The sequence below is a fragment of the Sciurus carolinensis genome, chromosome 12 (assembly GCF_902686445.1).
Source record: "Sciurus carolinensis chromosome 12, mSciCar1.2, whole genome shotgun sequence".
Taxonomy (NCBI): domain Eukaryota; kingdom Metazoa; phylum Chordata; class Mammalia; order Rodentia; family Sciuridae; genus Sciurus; species Sciurus carolinensis.
In genome coordinates, this window is record NC_062224.1 from 19,465,442 (window position 1) to 19,484,945 (window position 19,504).

Here is a 19,504-nt window from a genome sequence, read left to right on the forward strand (position 1 = left end):
CCTTTGAGGGAGATGGAAATACTTCCAAAGGAAGAAGGGAAGGGACAGTGGACACGGTGCTAGCTAATTAAATATGAAAAGTCTCCTACATGAAACTTTCAATAAAGGTAATCATTTCCTGATTAGATAGAAAAATACAACTGGAAATTGCCTTCTTCTCATTTGTCCTCCTATACTGTAAGATTTAGGCATGAAGAGAAAAGCTACACACTAAATAAGGTAGAAGACAGGAAGTGAGCCCTGTATCCATAATGGCATTGTGGAAGCATCTTACCAGCCCCCAGACTTACTACCTCTGAGCTTTTTTTATGAGAAAAACAAAAACAAAATACATTTGGTCAAGTCACAGCAGTTGGATTTCTATTACATGCAGCAAAACACTGATACAAGTAGTTAACATCACTTTTGCCACTATCATGAAGTTATAAGTTATATATGTATTAAAACCACAAAACTCACTATGTTCCACCTACAACCAATTGTATATATTCAAGATGGCTGTTTAGGGGTTCACCAAGTGGTTGTGAGAAGCTATTTATTTGATGTTATGAACTAAACTGAGATTTTTGACTGGATCACTAATACTCTCAATTAGATTATTAAATGAGTTAAATGTAATCCCAGCTTGATTTTTATCAAATTATAGATAATGACTTTTTAAGAGTAATTTTATGAACTCCTACTATTCTCACTTAATCTTTAGTATGTAATCAATACACTAACAGTAACAAGTAAAAAAACATCATTTCTCATTAACCTTTTATTTTAACTTAGATTACAATAAAGAAACAGAAAATAAGTTGATCATTAAAAAAATACCATAGCTATCAATTTAAAATTTAAAATGAGGTTCTTATTAAACAAAGCAATAACACTATACCCTATAATTACATCATTACTTTTATATACAAGACTGTGTGCAAAGTGCTTTTCAAACTATAAAATAAAGACTTTGGAATAAGATACAAATGGTTATCCCCAGGAGTTCGTTACCCCTGACTGCTTGTAATGAATCACAACTTCCTACATTCTTAATTTGCATTTTATTTATTTAAATACTAAGAAAAAAGCCACCTTTTTCTGATTTTCACACTTGATATCTAAGTTTTGAAAATAATCCCTGATCCACAGGTCTAAACTTTATTTCTACATATAATTCAGTTACTTTCTTCATTTTTTTCTAAATAAGTTGAGGATAGGCTTTTTTTTTTTTAAGCAAAGGTAGATCCTTTTAGACAGACACATTTTAATCAAGATGGATTAAAAACTAAGAAGACATCAAGTTATATGAAAGAAGAAATAAGAGAAAGTGAGTTTGGGGAAAGCAAACTGTATTCTCATACTTTTTCTTCAGGCACCCTGTCTAGTAAAGTTGGATTAATTCTTTCCCTCTTATTTAAAACACTCTGAACACATGATGCTAAACCCAACATCTTACAACAGAGAATTCTTCAAAATTATCTGCTACAAAGCCTCTGAATCGTAGAACTCCTTAAAGCACAAAGTACATCTAAGTAAGCGTAGAGTTTTGTAAGGTATACAGGAAGAATGATTTTCCAAACATAATCGTCATGGATCTAAATTACAGTCTTCCTTTTAGCCTAAAGGTGAGAGGTGGGATAGAGGGACTTAAATTTCCATTAGTTGAGCATGCCTTATTCATATGAAAGCATATGGCCCGTTAGCTTGCAAAACCTTCCAATATCCCTATGAAGTAGTATATCCAAATATTATACCCCCAAGGAAAAACTGAGGCACTAAGAGGTTAAGAGTCCAGTCTGTATAGTTCACAAGTTGCAGAAAAGTGATATTAATATTTCCTTTTTTTTACCTTTGTAAAAACAGTATAAATAAGTTTTCATTTTATATTTCAAAGCACCCTATGAAGCATACACTAGATATCCTCAAAGAAAAATAATTACAAAGGAATATATGTATATGATTGAATTAAAATCTTATTATCTGTAGGCTCAGAATATACTTTTAAATCTATTACATTAATCCCATTTTTCATAATTTCCATCATCGTGTTATGTCTATCTGTGACTCATTTGTAAAAACTAAGTCTAGTACAAAGGGATATAATTTTTAATAATGATGCCTGAATAGCAACTCTGAGATGTGAATACCCAAGAAAGATTATATGCAGCCCACAAAGTGGATGTGGAGAAGATTCTTCCAGCAGTTTCTACTACTTGACATGGCAATTCAGTGATTAATATAAAATCCATTTAACCTCATTTGAAATTCACTCTTGGTTTGCATTCTCTCTCATATTTAAGTTAGAAAATTAAAAATACCCACTTTTATAAATCTGATCTCATTATCACACTTGTCCCTTGGAAAGCAGCTTATATTTCTCTATGGGAGATAATCAGGTAAATGTTACCAAACAATAATTAATAATTTAATGTCCTTCAAGTTCAAGAATAGGGTAAATCTATATATGTTACTTATAACCTAGTTCAGATTGATTATTCAAGTATCAGCACTATTAGTCCTTAAAATGTTATTTGTGTAGTGCAAAAAATAAGTATGTATATATGTACACAAACCAAATTACTGGACAATGAAAAGAAATGTAATCATCATCTTGTGAACTCCACAATCCATTTCATTCTGAGGTCATCCAGGCCCAGCAGTCTTCTTAAGTAAAATATCATTTTCTTCAGTTCAGTTTTCTTTAAAAAGAAAGTAAAAACCAGTTTCCTGTGAGTATAAATGCAACCCAATATGAAACACATCCATACCAAAAATTCTTAGATGATAACATAAAAACATTCAAATGGTTATAAATGATCCTCATGAAATTACTTCATGTGACTTAGCCCAAGAGGAAATATCTAATTGTAGGCACTGAAATTATCAAATAGTTTTTATTTATTAAATTTTTGGTACTGGGGATTGAACCCAGAGGTGCTTTACCACTGAGTCACATCCCCAGTTCTATTTTGAGACAGGGTCTCACTAAGTTGCTTAAGGTCTTGCTAAGTTGCTAAGGCTGGCCTCAAACTTGAAATCTTCCTGCCTCAGTCTCCTGAGTCTCTGAGGTCACAGGCATGTGCCACCACACCTGGCCCAGTTTTCAATAAATAACTTAAATTTACATTCCTTTTTTCTTCCCTTCTAGAATTTCATCCTTTTCCAACTGACTACTACACAATCAAGATTTAGGGGAACTATTTTATAATTTTATGAAAATGAAAATCCAAAAGCTTAATTAACCCAGACTGTTCATTTAATCAACACATATTTTATCTGTTATTTTCCAGGCCACTATGCGGACACCAGGGATTCAAACATAAATGCGGCAAGCTCTTTGCACTCTAAGAGTTCAGTTTAATGACAGGGGAGACAGAAATGTATAACCCCCAAACTTGGACAAATATAATGTGATGGTTTTAATGACAGCAGAGTGAATGAGCTACCAGGAAAGAGTAGGCTTGTTAGCACAAGACACTACAATCACATATGATCTGAGTTCTGCAAAAGGTTCCACTGCTCTAAAACCTCCATACCCTCCTAAGTACTCAAGACACCAAAACGTCTGAAACTCATATTACAGTCATTCCTCTCTGCAGAAATACTCTTATGTAACTCCCTTGGCTGGAATATTTGAAATAATCAAATCATTCCTTATGCTCTGTACAAATCCTCTTATATACACTTCCTCCACATGAGTGACATTTTAAATAATCCGATCAATTTTCACCCATACAGAAGGAATTCCCTGCAGAAAGAAGAAAACAGGCCCCTGGAGGGGGAGAAATGAAATGGTGGACAAAAAAAGACAGATGTGGTGGTTCTAAAGACAAACTGCCTGAGTCAGGTGCGGGCACAAATGTTAGCTAAGGGGCGCCTGAACAGTTTGCAACACTTAAAGAACCAGTATGATGCAGATTGCTACATACAGCCCTTTGCAGATTTACAAAAGGGCAGACAACTTGGTCGCTGAACCTCCAAACTTCTAATGTAGTAGAATAAATATAAATCATTATCTGCAGAACTTCAGAATATTTTTGTCAGTCTTTTAATGATATCTTTCTCTGTTTTGTGTGTGTTTAATTAACTTGCAAAATGGAGGGTTCAGTGTAATATGTAAGAAAAGTCACAGAAAACAATAGAAAAGGGTAAAGGAATTAATTCTGCCTTTCCTTCACCCACTTGAACTTTGTGCTGACTATAGGCTGTGAATCTTCTTTCCCCTCCTCAGGACCCTGGGGATGTTCTGTGTCAGAACCTTCAGCCTCTAAAACTAGAGAACATTCCTCCTAAGATCTTCCCCATTCCCAGTTTTTATTTATTACATCTCGTTAAAAACTCAGTGTCCCCAAGAAAACTACATTACAAAAAATTTATGAATCTGGGCAGGCTGAGAAACAAAAGTGGTTAGAAACATTCTTTCCTTCAAAGTAACTGTTCAAGAGGCACCTTTTCGATTTAACAAGTTTACTTTCAATATTTAGCTAATGGTAATTTTTTTTTTTTAAGTGCTGGGGATTAAACCTAGGGCCTCCAGTGTGCTCAGCTACACTCCTGCCCCTAATGGCTAATTTTAATAGTGGAATAGTGTAATTATTAGGTTAAATAATGGGGTACAGGTGGTAACACAGGCTCTTCAGGATGCATCCTGGAGATCAAACCCAGGGCCTCCTGCATTCCTGATAAGACTTCTATCACTGAGCGATATCCCCAAGCCCAGGATCTATTTTTTAACAAGGAAGTCTCCTGATACTGCTCTTCATATTACATACACAAAGAATAGTTTTCTAATCCCACTGTAAAGTGAGAAATCTCTTGTTTTTAAATTTATATTCCTCTATACTAGAAAAAAAAAAAGTCAAACAGCAAATCTCAGATTTCTAGACCTTTTTCTTAATCCCCAATACAGACTTTTTCTCTTCCAAACTGCATACACTACTCTCTAATCTTCAGATTAAAAATTGCTCAACACAGATTAAATGTTGCCTAAATCCCCTCAAGGCTAAAACTTATTTCCTTATCAAATATGGCTTTTCCTCAAACCTCAATTAATCTGCCACATATACAAGCAAACAAAATGTTCAAACACACTGTCTCATGGGGCTGGGGAGATAGCTCAGTTGGTAGAGTGCTTGCCTCCTAAGCACAAGGCCCTGGATTCAATCCCCAGCACGGCAAAAACAAAACAAAACAAAACAAAAAAAACAAAACAAAACACTGTCTCATCAAAACACAGTCACACAGTGCTAAATAATTTGCAATTTGAAAAGATCAGTTAACATACACTGAAAAATTTGATGAAGATCCAATAATAACAAAGACATTCGTGGACAACTTAGGAGAAATAGTGAATGACCTTTTACTATATTTAATAATTCTAGAAAAACTCCAATTTTCTGTGACTGCTGAAGCAGAATATAGTTTTTATAACGTTTAATGAAGTGATAACTATTAATCAAATTTTATTTTATTTTATTTTATTTTGGTCCTATGCCAAATTTCTCTACCCTCCAACTCTTTCTACAAAGAAAATATGAAAAGGAATTCTGAAGTCCAGGGGTGTTGCTCAGTGGTAGAGCGCTTATCTACCATGTGTGAGGACCTCGATTCAATTGCTAACATGTTAAAAAAATGAAGTTTTGAAACAGTGCAAAAAATGTAAACACCTACCTTTAGTGTCACTGTGCCTACTGTTTAAGTTGAACATTACTACTTATTGAGAAAAGATTTGGTTCTTTTTTCCTCCTATGTCAAGGACATTGGAATTTAAAACACTTAACAGCACTATACCCAAACATCATGGGAGAAATTTTAAATATGTAAAAGAAGAAAAGATTTACATTAAGGTCTATAGTTCTGTTAATTCTTCTCTATGGTTCTGGGTTCAAACTCAGGTTCTTGCCCATGCTAGGCAAGTGCTCTACCACTGAACTTTATCCTCAGCCCAACATCTATATCTTTAATAGTTAAAACAACAAATATACAAATGGTCTTAAAAGGGATGAGTACTACTAAAAAAGCAACTTAGTCTGGGCTCAATGGTGCACACCTGTAATCCCACCAGCTCAGGAGGCTGAGGCAAGAGGATTGGCAGTTCAAAACCAGCCTAAGCAACTTGGTAAGGACCTAAGCAATTCAGTGAGACTCTGTCGCTAAATAAAATATATATTTTTTAAAAAGTGTGGGGGCTGGTGATGTGGCTCAGTGGTTAAGTACCTGAAAATTAATTAGTTCATTCATGAACACAAGTCAAACTACTTATCATAAATAGAGAATGAAGACTAAAATGGTTCACCCAATCTCATATGCATTTCAGTCTATCTACTGTGATAGATAATAACTGGAAAACTTAAAAGGGTGCTGCTTATCCCTTTTACATAAGAGAAGAATAGATGATTTTGTCATTAAATGTATTAATTAGAAACTTGAGTTCTTTGGTAAAGGAAAAACACACCCATAATATTTAAACTCAGATTTTTAGAAATGGGTGTTAAGTGAAATGCCCTGTTGCTTTTACCCATCTATTATTACTTAATGGGAGATGATGATGAAACATGGAAGACATCAATAAGGCCACCAGCAAACTAATGGTATACCTGCCCCTTCACTCACAGAAAGTTATTCAGTTTAAATAGTGTCCACTTTTTGGATCTGAAGATTTTTTGGAACACAAGGATTCTCACCACCTCAGGTTATTTCTAACAGAGATTCAGGGCACTTTCAGGAATTCCAAGCTATTTCTCAGACCTATTTGAGTTATCTTCTATCATCCCAAAGTCTGGAATTCTGGCCCTCAAATTAAACAAATTCCTAATTCTAGATATAGTCAACCACCAGGCTGAAATTTTTCTGAAATGTCAATGCCTATCTGTCAAAGGTATACAGTATAAGCAAGTATTATCTGTTTACCTTTTCACTGTCCTTTATATTAGCAAAGGGTTCAAAAAACATCAAACTTTAAGAGCATTATTTCCTCCTACCATAAGGCATAAAACTTAAGGAATATACAGTCATTTTCTTGTTGAGTGGATCAAAGGTGTACAAATCTATCAGATGCTCCCAAGGGAAAAAGTTTAAGTCTAACAAGTACCTGGAAATCCCCCAGATTACCCCCAAGATAATTTCCAAGGTAGCTTTAGTTTCAGGACCAGTATAGAATGTTTAATATGACATCTATAAAATGGACCTGTTCCCTTAGTTGCTGCTGAAAACTCTGTCTACCATCAGTTATAAAAATTTATGCATCATTTCAAATTATAAAACTAAAGTATTACCTTCTCCTTCTTTGATAATATAAATGCACCAACCACTGGGCAATAAAAGGCCATATAATAGCAAAAGTTAATGCACCAGGAGACATCTCAAAGGGCCACCAAGATGGTCTCTGGGAAAATAAAATAAACTTGTCACTAATCTATTGAATATTACATTATAAACTTAACAGCATACTTAATTCATAATTTTTAAAATATAAAAATCCTTGTGAAGGGAAAGCGATATTCTGTATTTCAGGATGTAATTTGGTAAACTTTCAGGAGTATTTCAAACTTAAACAGAAAACAAATATTTTTTAACTTCAAGACTTTAAAGGATAGAATTCATTTTAAATGTTGTAAGCATCTCAAAATGTAATCTAAATGTATTATAACTTATTTTTTTAAAACCCTGGTACTCAGATTTGAGGAATAAAAATCTTACCTGTGAAGAAGGTTGATTACTAGTCTGCAAGGTTGATGATTTTGCCTGTGAATACAAATGAAAGTGACTCAGTCTGACAAAAGGAAAAAAATAGTAATTTTTAAAATTTCCTGCCCTTTAAAAAGAAATCTAAAGAATTAGTCTATTCTCTGTATTTCTGCTGTTTTGATTATTCTGAAACACATACGGCCAAAGGACAAAAATCCTCAAAACCATGAGCTAAACAAATATCTGTAACACTTTTATTTTATTGTTCAAATTATATAAAAATTATCAAAATAAAACCTCAAATCAGGGCTAGGGCTGTAGCTCAGTGGTGGAGCACCTGCCTCAAAAGTGTGAGGCATTGGGTTCAATCCAATAAACTAAAACTAAATAAATCACATAAAACTAAATAAATAAAGACATTGTGTCCATCTACAACTACAAAAAAAAAAAAAAAGCACACACACACCTCAAATTTACTTTATTACTTCTTTAATTGTCTTACTACATCACCTACTCAAATTTTTTAATTAATTCCTTTGTTTCCATACAAATCAGCAATTTACAAGCACATTTGAGAACTGCAACCTTGATTATTAACTAAAATAGACTGTAAACAATGTCCAAAGACCTGTGTGGGGAATTTGTGGCAAGTTATAGCAAAAGAAATATATAATAGGTATGAGAAAAGAACTGTTAGTATTAAAGTTTATTAAGTGAAAAGCAGTGTATGTGTGTGTGTGTGTAAGTGTGTATGTGTTTCCCATGCTGAGAAATTGAGTCCAAGACCTCACACATGCTAGGCAAATGCTCTACCAGTAAGCTACACCCTTAGCCCGAGAAGCAGTATAAATTAAGCAGAAATTTTTCAATTAATTCAGGAAACAAAGTCTAATTTGGGTTCATTCCAAAAACAAGTTTCCTTAGAGTTATTAGAAACTTATTATTCCAGTTTTCTCTACTTATTAATAATATTAGAGAAGTGGAATGAAGATTAATGAGATCATTCATTCATTGAATAAATGTTTACTGAGATCTATTATATACCAGTCACTATTCTGGGCACTACAGATACAGGAAGAAGCAAAATGACAAATATCACTGCCTTAATGGAACATGTATTCCAGGGTAGGGATACTGATAATAACAAATGAAGTAACAAATATATACCATGACCAGGGGTGAAAAATGCCATAAGGAATTTATGGAAAAATGCCATAAAAATAAAACAGAGAAGTCATATGAGACATAGCAGAGGAATGGAAGCCTGCAAGCAATTTTGTTTTTTTCTTTTTTGTAGTGATGAGGACTGTACAGGAAGACCAAGCATTCTACTACTGAGCTCTACCCAAAGCATATTGCAAGCAATTTTAAATCAACTGTTTGAGTAAGGCTCAAAATTGTGGCTAACAGAGGGAACAGCCTTCTGTGTAGAAGTAGAAGTTCAAAGACCCAGGGTGGGACAGAGTCTACTGGCAACCTCAAGGAACAACTAGAAGGCCAATGTGATGAAGTAGAGTGAGTTAGAATAGCAGCAAAGTGGGGCAGAAGGAAGGCAAGTTTTTAAAGTCTATGTTATGAGTAATATGATTTCAAGTAGCCCAGTATGAATATGGCTTACAGTGCAACTAAATTAGATGCCTCTGGATGCTGCCATTAGTCCCATTAGTGTTATACTGTGAGTTAAAGTCGTAGTACACTCAAGCTGAACACTTCAAGCGCTAAAAGAATGAAGACAAGGTAATCACTCTTATGTTGTTAATTTACTACTGCCTTGTAAGCATAATAATATTCAACCAAGAAATTTACCTACGGCACTTCTCCAGACTAAATGTAATAAAGGGTAAAAATACAAAATTGGGCTCCTAGGTATCCAGTAACTTATCCAAGGGCATATTAGTCCATGTGATTTGGACTGAAATTCAAGGTGACCAAACTCCAAAGTGACAAAAAGAACAACTACTATTCATTAAAGCAGAAAAATCTAACAAACGCTAAAGTGAATCAGAACTATTGAATGGAATTTGGCTTACAGCTAACAAGTAACCAGCACTAACTGGGCACAGTGGCACATGTCTATAATCCTAGTGACTCAGCAGGCTGAGGCAGGAGGATAGTGTGTGAGGCCAATCATAGCAACCTAGCAAGACCCTACTCAAAGTAAAAAACAGGAAGGGCTGGGGATATAGCTCAGTGGTAGAATTCTCAGGGGTTTAATCCCCAGTACCAAAAAAAAAAAAAAAAAAAAAAAGTAATCAGCACTACTTGCATAATTAAGATTACAGTTTGGGTTTTGCTTCAAAGATATTTATCTGTATATAACAAGTAACTTTTATGTAATTTCTAATTATTTAGAAAGTCACAGTCTAATATTTTATTGCTAGATTAAAATAAAGGATCACTGATGGCTTTTATATTTCCTCTGAGGTGTTGGGGATCTGACCCAGTCCTCAAACATGAAAGGTAAATACTCTACCACTGAGCTACATCCCTAGCCTACCCCTCCCAAACTCACCCCTTGTTTTTTGAAACTCTTTTTTTGTTTTGTTGTTTTTTTTTTTTTTTTTTTTTTTTTTGGTGGTGCTGGGGATTGAACCCAGGGCCTTGTGCTTGCAAGGTAAGCACTCTACTGACTGAGCTATCTCCCCAGCCTGAAACTCATTTTGAAAGGAAAAACTTAAACAATATAGGTTGCACATTTGCTAATACAAAAATCTAAAATCCAAAATGTTCCAAATCCAAAACTTTTTGAGCACTTTTTTGAATGCCAACACAACACTCAAAGGTTGTAGATTTTGAAGCATTTCCAATTTCAGATTTCTAGACTATGGATGCTCAACTGATAGAGTCTATGGAAATATTCCAAACTACAAAAAACTCTGAAATCTGAAACACTTGTGTTCCCAAGCATTTTGAATAAGGGATACTCGACCTGTAGTAATCCATTGCAAAGGAAATATGAAATCAGAAAATTACTTAAATTAGGTCCTTTTTAAGGTTGTGAACCTCCTGAGGGAGGAACCACGTTGTCTTATTACTTTCATTATTACCATCATTATCATCATTTCATATTGACTGTACTTGGTGCTTACTATAATATTCTAGGCATTGTTTAAAATGTTTTATTTACTCTTCTGAGCAAGCTATGAAGTACACACTATTAACATTCTCATTTTATAGCTAAGAAAACTCAGCTATAGAGAAGTTAAGTAATCTGACCTGAGATCACACAGTTAAGTGTTAGGATCAGGAGAGTTTTTTTGACTCAAATATTTGACTCAAATATTTGTTGAGTGAAAGAACCTAAGGAATCATCTTACAAAAAATAATAAACCTCAGGCATCTTTCTGCAGTAGAAAGTATTACATTAAGAAATCACAAGACCTTAGTTACAGACTTTGCTACTAATTAATATAGCCTCCCAGTATCTTAGTTTCTTTTTCTGTTAAACAAGGATGTTAAAACTAAGTCTCCTTTGGTTCTATAATCTACTACCATTCTATCATCAATTTACTATCATAAGTAACCCAAGTAAATTATGCAAATTTTAAAAAAGTTCTTTATCATATCAAAATCATTTTTTTATCATATAGGCCTTCCTATATGATAAGCACAAATTCTACCACTGAGCTATAGCTCCAGGACCTCAAAATTTTTTTAAAAAGAATTTGTTAAGACAATAGTGAGGGGCTGGGGTTGTGATTCAGTGGTAGAGCACTTGCCAAGCATGTGTGAGGTACTGGTTTCGATTCTCAGCACCTCATATAAAAAAATAAAAAGAATAGAAGGTCCATTGACAACTTAAAACATAAAAAAAAAGACAACAGTCAAAAAATAAAACCTATAAATAATTAAATAAATATCAGAATTTTATCAGAATTTCAGTACCATTAAAGACATTAAATATATACAAAATATTCTTTTTAAAAATAAAATTGCAGAATGAGAAAAACAGACTGCCTGAAACAATAATGTTCACTAATAACTAAACAAAGGAGGCTTTTCTGTATGGGTAGCTCTTTTTTGCTTCTCTTAAGATAACTCTATATTATCCTAGGAAAAGTGTAATGGGATAATAGGCCTTAAATACATTTTATTTCTCAAGCACATAGAAAATACTACAATTTTCTTACTAATGAAAGATACAAATAAAGTTTATTTGATGTCAACAACTTACATTTACATGTATAAATAAGAATGTTGCGTTATTTATTTAAGGCATTATTCTTTTTTCCTTTTCCAAATTTAATTTTCTTTTTATTTGTTGTTTTTTAAAAAATAAACTGGGCCTGGGGTTTTAGCTCAATGGTAGAGTGCTTGCCTAGCATGTGTTAGGCACTGGGATTGATTTTCAGCACCGCATATAAATAAATTTTCAAAAAATGTCCATCAACAACTAAAAACTATTTTACAAAAATAAAAAAATAAACTGGGTTTAATTTTCTCATCTCAAACTTTTTTTTAATGTGAAAGAGACTCTGAAACACTGGATCATACATATGTGGCACTATTTTTAACTTCTTTTTTATTACAAGTCCTGTTGAGACTCTGATAAAGACAAATCCTTCCCACTCAAAAATCAAACAGAAGTTTGCATAGTATTTTAAGGTATTCATAGACTCCTGAAAATCTAGGGATTCACAATCCAATTGATAATAAAATATAATTGAGAATCTTTGGGATACATATATACCATTGAGAAACCTTATAATAACTGAGTAAGTTACTATTAGATAAAGGGTAAGATATTCACAATGAGCTGGGCAGGATGGCACATGTTCATAACGCCAGCAATTCAGGAGGCTGAAGCAGGGGCATCACGGGCTGGGGTTGTAGCTCAGTGGTAGAGCACTTGCCTAGCACACATGAGGCCTTGGGTTCAATGCTCAGCACCAGATAGAGAGATAGAGAGATAGAGAGATAGATAAAATAAAGGTACTGTGTCCAGCTACAACTAAAAAAAAAATTTAAAAAAAGCTTGAGTTAAGACTCCACAATTTAGCAGAGAGACTGTCTCAAATTAAAAAATAAAAAGAGCTGAAGAGGTAGGTCAGGGGAAAAGCATCCCTGGGTTCAATCTCCAATACTAAAAAAAAAAAAAAAAAAAAATTTAAAAAGGTTAATTAGAAAGCCTGTAGTTATCCATTTGTTTATGTGTCTACATGCAATCAATGTGTTTATCTCGCAATGGAAGATTACTGCAATGGAAGTAGCAATTATTCTTTTTTTTTTTTTTTTTTTTTTTTTTTTTTTTTTTTTTTTTTTGGGTGCTGGGGATCGAACCCCTAATACCAAGTACCCAGTTCCTACTTCCAACATGGTACTGCTAAACTTCACACTTTGAAAATTTTCTACTATTTTAAGTGGTATTCAGCTTTTAGGTCAGTCTTACTATTTTCAAAAGTAGATTCTTCTTAGTTTTTACAAAAATCACTTAAATTTGGGTTAATGTATGAAAATGTATGATATGTATAAATCTAAAAAACTGTTTTGCAGGATCCATAAACAGAAGAACATTTAATTAGTTTTTTATTTGTTATACTTAAAATTCAGAAGCTTACCTGCGAAGCGGTTAGTGTTTCCAGTTTATGGAGTCTCTGAAGGACATTCTGCATGTCCTCTTGCAATCTCATGAGCACTAGAGCAATCTGCTCATTGAGGCTGCCTCTTGATCCCCTGTCTGAGCCCCAACGTTCTCCATCACCTCCACTTCCCACTTGCCCACCCTTGGTTCCTTCGCTCCAATGTGGCATCCTATGCCCTATTTTAAGAGAGTAAGAAAAAGTTGGTTTTAAATAAAACTTACAGAAATAGAAATAGTATGTTTTATTCATTTTCCTCTGCTATTTCTTTATGATCTAAATCTCCAGCGTAGAGTAGAAATAATCAGGAAGTAGACAAAATAAACTCTTAGGATTAAAGAAATAAATATATAAACTTCTATTTATATTGACATTCTAAATGTTTTTTGCTAATGTTTAACATATATTAGTACATGACTATATGCATATAATTCTCAAACAAAATACATGTTCAGAGTCCTTGCTAAAAAATTCTTGACTAAAAGGGTAACAAGACTGGGGGCTGGGGTTGTAGCTTAGTGGTAGAGTGCTTGCCTAGTATGTATGAGGCACTGGGTTCGATTCTCAGCACTATATATATATATATATATATATATATATATATATATATAAAGGTCCATCAGCAACTAAAAAATATTTAAAAAAAATAAAAGGTAACAAGAAAAAAAAAACAAGATCGTTTCTCTAGAATGTTAAAACTTACATTAAATAAGTCATGTTTCCCTTTTTGGTCATTTTTGGTTTTCATTACATTGTCTTACAAAATATTTTTAAATGTGTTTTTCTTATAACTGCACACTTTTAATACATATTAAAAACTAACTACTATTGAGATTTTGATAGCATTGTTCATTCTATTTTTCCTTTCTTTTTTCTTAAGATCTGTCCTTTTTTGAGCTGGAGCTTTGGCTCAGTGGTACAGCGCTTGCCTGGCATGTGCGAGGCCCTGGGTTTGATACTTAGCACCACACATAAATAAATAAAATTAAAAGATCCATTGTCAATTAAAAAAATATTTTAAAAAAAATTTGTCCTTTCTTTATATGTGTATTTTTTAGTTGTAGATAGACACAATACCTTTATTTTATTTATTTATTTTAATGTGGTGCTGAGGATCAAACCCAGTGCCTCACACATGCTAAGCAAGCGCTCTACCACTGAGCTACAACCCCAGCCCCTCCATTCTTTTTTCTATGCGTATATTTATGAAATTGGCATTACACTTGTCTTTTTAAAGCATATTATGAACATTTCTGCATTATTAAATGTTATTCCAAAAATATTTAAATGATTGCATAAATTTCCTAGTTAAGCCAGGAAGTAATTCACTCATTCTCCACTTTTGGATGCTTAGGATGATTCCAAATTTTTGTTATTACAAATAACAACTGCAAGGAATGCCTTTGAATGCAAATTCTTACCCAAATTTCCATTGATTTCTTTAGGACAGATTCTAAGAATAATAATTCCTGGATAAAAGGATAAAAACTTTTTCAAGGTACTTAATGAGTATCGCCACCCTTTTTTTAGAAGAATTGAGTTTTATGCTACTCTGTGTAAAAGTACTACCACATTACCCTACCCTTGCAGATCTTTCCTCCACACCAGGAGCCTTAAGTGCCTTTGGCAGTCAAAAACAATTATCCCTGAGCAATTATTCCCTCTTCCTTTCCCAAGTCTTCCTGATCAGAAACAAAAGGGGAAGACTAAGTGTGAAAGCAAACCCCAGTTTCTTCAAGTTCTGGCTTGTTCACTGTGGAAGTAACTGGCTCGATATATGAAGTTCAGGGAACCAGATGCTAGGTTACCCAGCATCTGGTTCTCTCTTCGTTTATACCTTTTGGTATAAAAGATGATGGGTTCTATCACATTATTCTCCATTCTCCAGCCTTCTTCTCAACCACAGGTGAGGGAAAAAAAAGTCTCAGTTATTCTTTTTATTTATACAAAGGGGTTTCTAGAGGATACTATAAATTCTTTTACTCAAACCACTATCGCTTACAGTTTACGTCCCAATATATTGAAGAGATTTTTTTCCCAAATTTCATCAACTTGCCTTCCTCCTCATTTAACTACTTTCTACAGAGGATGGGTTAGAATTTCCCATATATTCCAGAACAGATCCTTCATTTTCTTAGTAATTGTCTGCTGCTCTGCTGACACTTAGCAAAGTTTATAGTATAAGACCAACTTCATTATCTAATTTCAGGGCTATGCCATGTATTTGGATATTTTTATATTCTTTTCATTCATTTAGTCAGGGTATTATGACCATGCATACATTTGATGTCTCTAATAATCCCCAGAGCCTACTTTCAACATTTAATGAACAAATGGGAATGAGTAAAGTGGTACAAGGGTATTAAACTACTTTTTTTTTTGTATTGGGGCTTGAACCCAGGGGCGTTTAACCACTGAGTTATATCCCCCGGTCTTTTTTAATTTTGAAATAGGGTCTCACTAAGTTGCTTAAGGCCTCGCTAAGTTGATGAGACCGTCTTTAAACTTGTGATCCTCCTGCCTCAGCCTCCCAAGCTGCAGAGGTGTAACCCAATGGTTGAGCACTTGCCTAGCATTTATACGGCTCTGGGTTTAATACCCAGCACAGCAAAAAATAAAAAAATAAAAAAAATAAAGTTAAATATAAATTATTAGGTACTTATCAAAAGTACCATTTCTTAAATTGAAATCTGAAGAAAAGGGTAGTCAAATATCTAAAAAGTGAAGGCAAAAGACCATGATAGAAAAGGCGTATAGAAAGACACAGAGATTGAAGGAGCAAGCTAGATGTGAGAGTGGAAACATTTCCTTTGCTTATTCAAGGCAGATGCTTAAAAGAATGATTTGAAAATAAAAAAAAGGAAGAAGAAGGTGATAAAGGCAAGGACTACAAAGAACAAGATGGAATTAACTTCCACAAGTTTAATTCACAAGTCAAGTTCAGGCTTTCTAGAAAGACCAAAAAAAGTACTGTACGTTCTTGAACAGGTATTTAATATGCCTTACAAACACATTAAAAGAAAAACCAGGCACAGTGGTGCATGCCTATAATCCCAGCGACTCAGGAGGCTGAGGCAGAAGAACTGCAAGTTCAAAGCAAGGGTCAACAACTTAGCAAGGTCCTAACCAACTTAGCAACTTAGTGAGACCCTGTCTCTAAATAAATATTTTTTAAAAGGGCTGGGGGTGTGGCTTAGTGGTTGAATGCCCCTGGGTTCAATCCCTGGTACCAAAAATAAAAATATTAATTAGGGCTGTGGATGTAGTGCTCCTGGCTTCAATCCCTGGTACATAATAATAATAATAAGAATATAAATAAATAAAAAGGAGCTGAGGATGTAGCTCAGTGGTAGAGTACTCCCAGGTTCAAACCCCAGTACCCCCCCACATGCATACACACATTAAAAGAGAAAATATTACTCAGAGAAAAGACTGAAAGAGTGAAAAAAGAAAAACAGTCCTAAAAATGAAAGGCCTCAATGCAGGCACAGTGGCTTGCATCTATAGTCCCAGTTACTTGGGAGGTTGAGACAGGAAGATCACTTGAGCATAGGAGTTTAGGCAAGGGAGTGAGACCCCCATCTCAAGTAAAAATTAAAAAAATAAATAAAAAGAGGTCTCTGTCATCAGTGAAAAATGAAAACTATGGTTTGGCTATGAAAACAATAAGAAATACAGGGACATATTTACAGGCTTATATGCTGGACCAACTATAGAAAGGGAGGAGTATCATTAGGAGTGCCCCCCAACCTCAGGATTTTACTTTTCAAATGCTTACATTTTTTTGATATAAAGAGTTGAATAACTGGTCAGGTGCAGTGGCACATGCCTGTTACCCCAGTCACACAGGAGGCTGAGGAAGGAGAATCCCAAGTTCTGGGTGCTAAGGCCCTAAACAACTCGGTGAGACTCTGCCTCAAAATAAAAAATAAAAAGAGCTGGGCATATAGCTCAGCAATAAAGTACCTCTGGGTTCAATCCCCAGTACAAAAATAAATAATAAGGTACATAATTTTTCATCTTTATTTCACACTTAAACATCATAAATGGATGTCTTTGTTTTTGTATGAGTTTTTGAGACAGAATCTCTCTGTTGCCCAGGCTGACCTCAAAACTCATGAACTCAAGTGATTCTCTTGCCTCAACCTCCCGGATGGCTAGGACTACAGCCATGCACTACCACACCCATTTTGCCCTTCTTTGTCTTGATGCTTTTTGGCCTAACATTAATCTTCCTGATGTCAAAATTAAATTGCCTTTAATTTGCATACATGAGGTAGCTTTGTCTATCCTTTTATTTTCTACTTTTTTGAATAGTCTACCTCTTGTAGACTACAGTATAAAGTTATGTTTTGCTTTGCCAACCAAGGAACACCTTCTTTAAGCAGGTGAGTACCACCAGTTTATTTTTTGCAGTGCTAGGGATTAAACCTAGGGCCTCACGCATGCTAGGCAAGCACACTAGCAACTCTTAGCAAATAAATTCGATCTAAGACCTTTTTTACCACACATTGTTCTGTAGGCTGTGAAATTTATCTTACTATGATTTGCTTTTGTTACTTTTTAAAAAAATGTGTCATGTGTTTTTTTTGTTTGTTTGTTTGTTGATAAATTAGGAAGGTTTATATAGATATTCCTTCACCTAAGTTGGTGTTATATCTCAATAAACCCATTGTTAAGTTCAAAGTCTTGTAAGTTGAAAATACATTTAATATGCCTAACCTACCAAACAGTCAGCACAATCAGTACACTGGAGAAGATCCATTATTTACCCTCCTGACTGCATGGATGACTGCGGGCTAAGGCTTCCAACTATTGCTCAGAATCTTTAAAAAATACCTTACCATATAATGCTAGCCTAGAAAAAAAATCAAAATTCTAAATTTGAAGGTTTCTACTGAATGCATAGATTCTACTTATGGTTTTTCAACTTTATGATGGCATAAAAATATACTCATTTAGGCACTTGTTTTTCACTTTCAGTACAGGATCCAATAAATGACATGAGATAGTCAATGCTTTATTATAAAATAGGCCTTATATTAGTTAATTTTGCCCAACTACAGGCTAATATAAGTGTTCTGAGCACACTGTAGGCTAGGCAAAGATACAATGTTCAGTAAATTAAATGTATTAAATGCATATTCAAGTTATAATGTTCTCAACTTACAATGGGCTTATTGGTTTGTAGCGCCATTGTAAATTGATGAGCATCTGTATTTTGTTCAAATAGTTATTTTAAAATCATAATTTTCTTTTCCTTTTTTTATCCCCCAAGTGGTAAGGATTAAACCCAAGGCTTCATGCATGCTAAGTACATATTCTACCATCAAGCTACACCCCTAGTCCGAAGTCATAATGTTCTATAGCACCTTGGATTTTTTTTTTTCTTCATTCTTTTTTCAGAATATCTGTTTATTTCTTACCAGAAACAATTATAATGAGAACATTTATTTTACTTCCCCACTCAACTCTATTCTGTTACCTGATGACATCACTATTCCAAATGTTTATCTTTACATTGTTAAATGTTCTTTCATCCCTGTTACTTGATTTTTCAGGTTTAAATGATCTCTTTTGACCTAAGTGGGGAAATGTAAAAAAGGTAAAACACTCAGATTTCTACCTGGGGGATGGGAAGAGAAGCATCATCAGCACAGTTGAAGAAGAGATTATTCAGGGGAGAACATAAATTTGGTTACCCCAAAAAATTGCATAAAAGATTTAGAAATAGAAAGGTTTTCCCTTATGCCTTCAGAGATCATACATTATGCCCACAGAGTCAAAGGAGGAAACCTGACAAAGAAAAACTGACAGATGTTATTAACTTTCAGCTTTACAATAACCTCTACATATTGAACATACTAGTGCTTCTTTTGTTTAAGAACTTTCCCACTTTACCAATTAGTTTACAGTTAGTGAGGAAGAAGAAAAGAGAATACACACCTCTCCCTCTTCTGACATTAGAGAATTCCTCATTTTCTCCACCTCGCTTCTCACGATGTGGTGCTCCACTGTTATTTCTGCCATCCTCTCCTCCATGCTTTACTTCACCTTTTCCTTCAACTGTTACCACCTGCATATTCCCAATGTTGCCACTTCCAGGAGATCCTTGAACATCTTCAGGAAAACCAGAATTTTCCAACGGCTGATTGCGATCACCACCCAAGTAATATTGAAATGGTCCATTGTTTGATGTAAAACTGTCTAAAGACTACAAATTTAAAATGACACTTCATTAAAAACTATAAATTGTG

The 19,504-nt window shown here is 34.2% G+C and overlaps 1 protein-coding gene across 5 annotated transcripts in view; it reads right to left on the reverse strand.

Annotated features, from left to right (window-relative positions):
• Positions 1-1,128: 1,128 nt before the first annotated feature.
• The window catches only part of Acbd5 (acyl-CoA binding domain containing 5), a 44,051-nt gene continuing 25,675 nt past the window's right edge, over positions 1,129-19,504 (reverse strand). For all 5 annotated transcript variants that reach the window (XM_047521575.1, XM_047521572.1, XM_047521574.1 and 2 more), the window contains 5 exons: positions 19,194-19,461; positions 13,227-13,426; positions 7,681-7,725; positions 7,257-7,366; positions 1,129-2,681 (listed from right to left, as the gene is read on the reverse strand). In XM_047521575.1, coding sequence (XP_047377531.1) covers positions 2,669-2,681; positions 7,257-7,366; positions 7,681-7,725; positions 13,227-13,426; positions 19,194-19,461 — 636 coding nt within the window. In that variant the 3' untranslated portion in view covers positions 1,129-2,668. The remainder of the gene's footprint in view (positions 2,682-7,256; positions 7,367-7,680; positions 7,726-13,226; positions 13,427-19,193; positions 19,462-19,504) is intronic.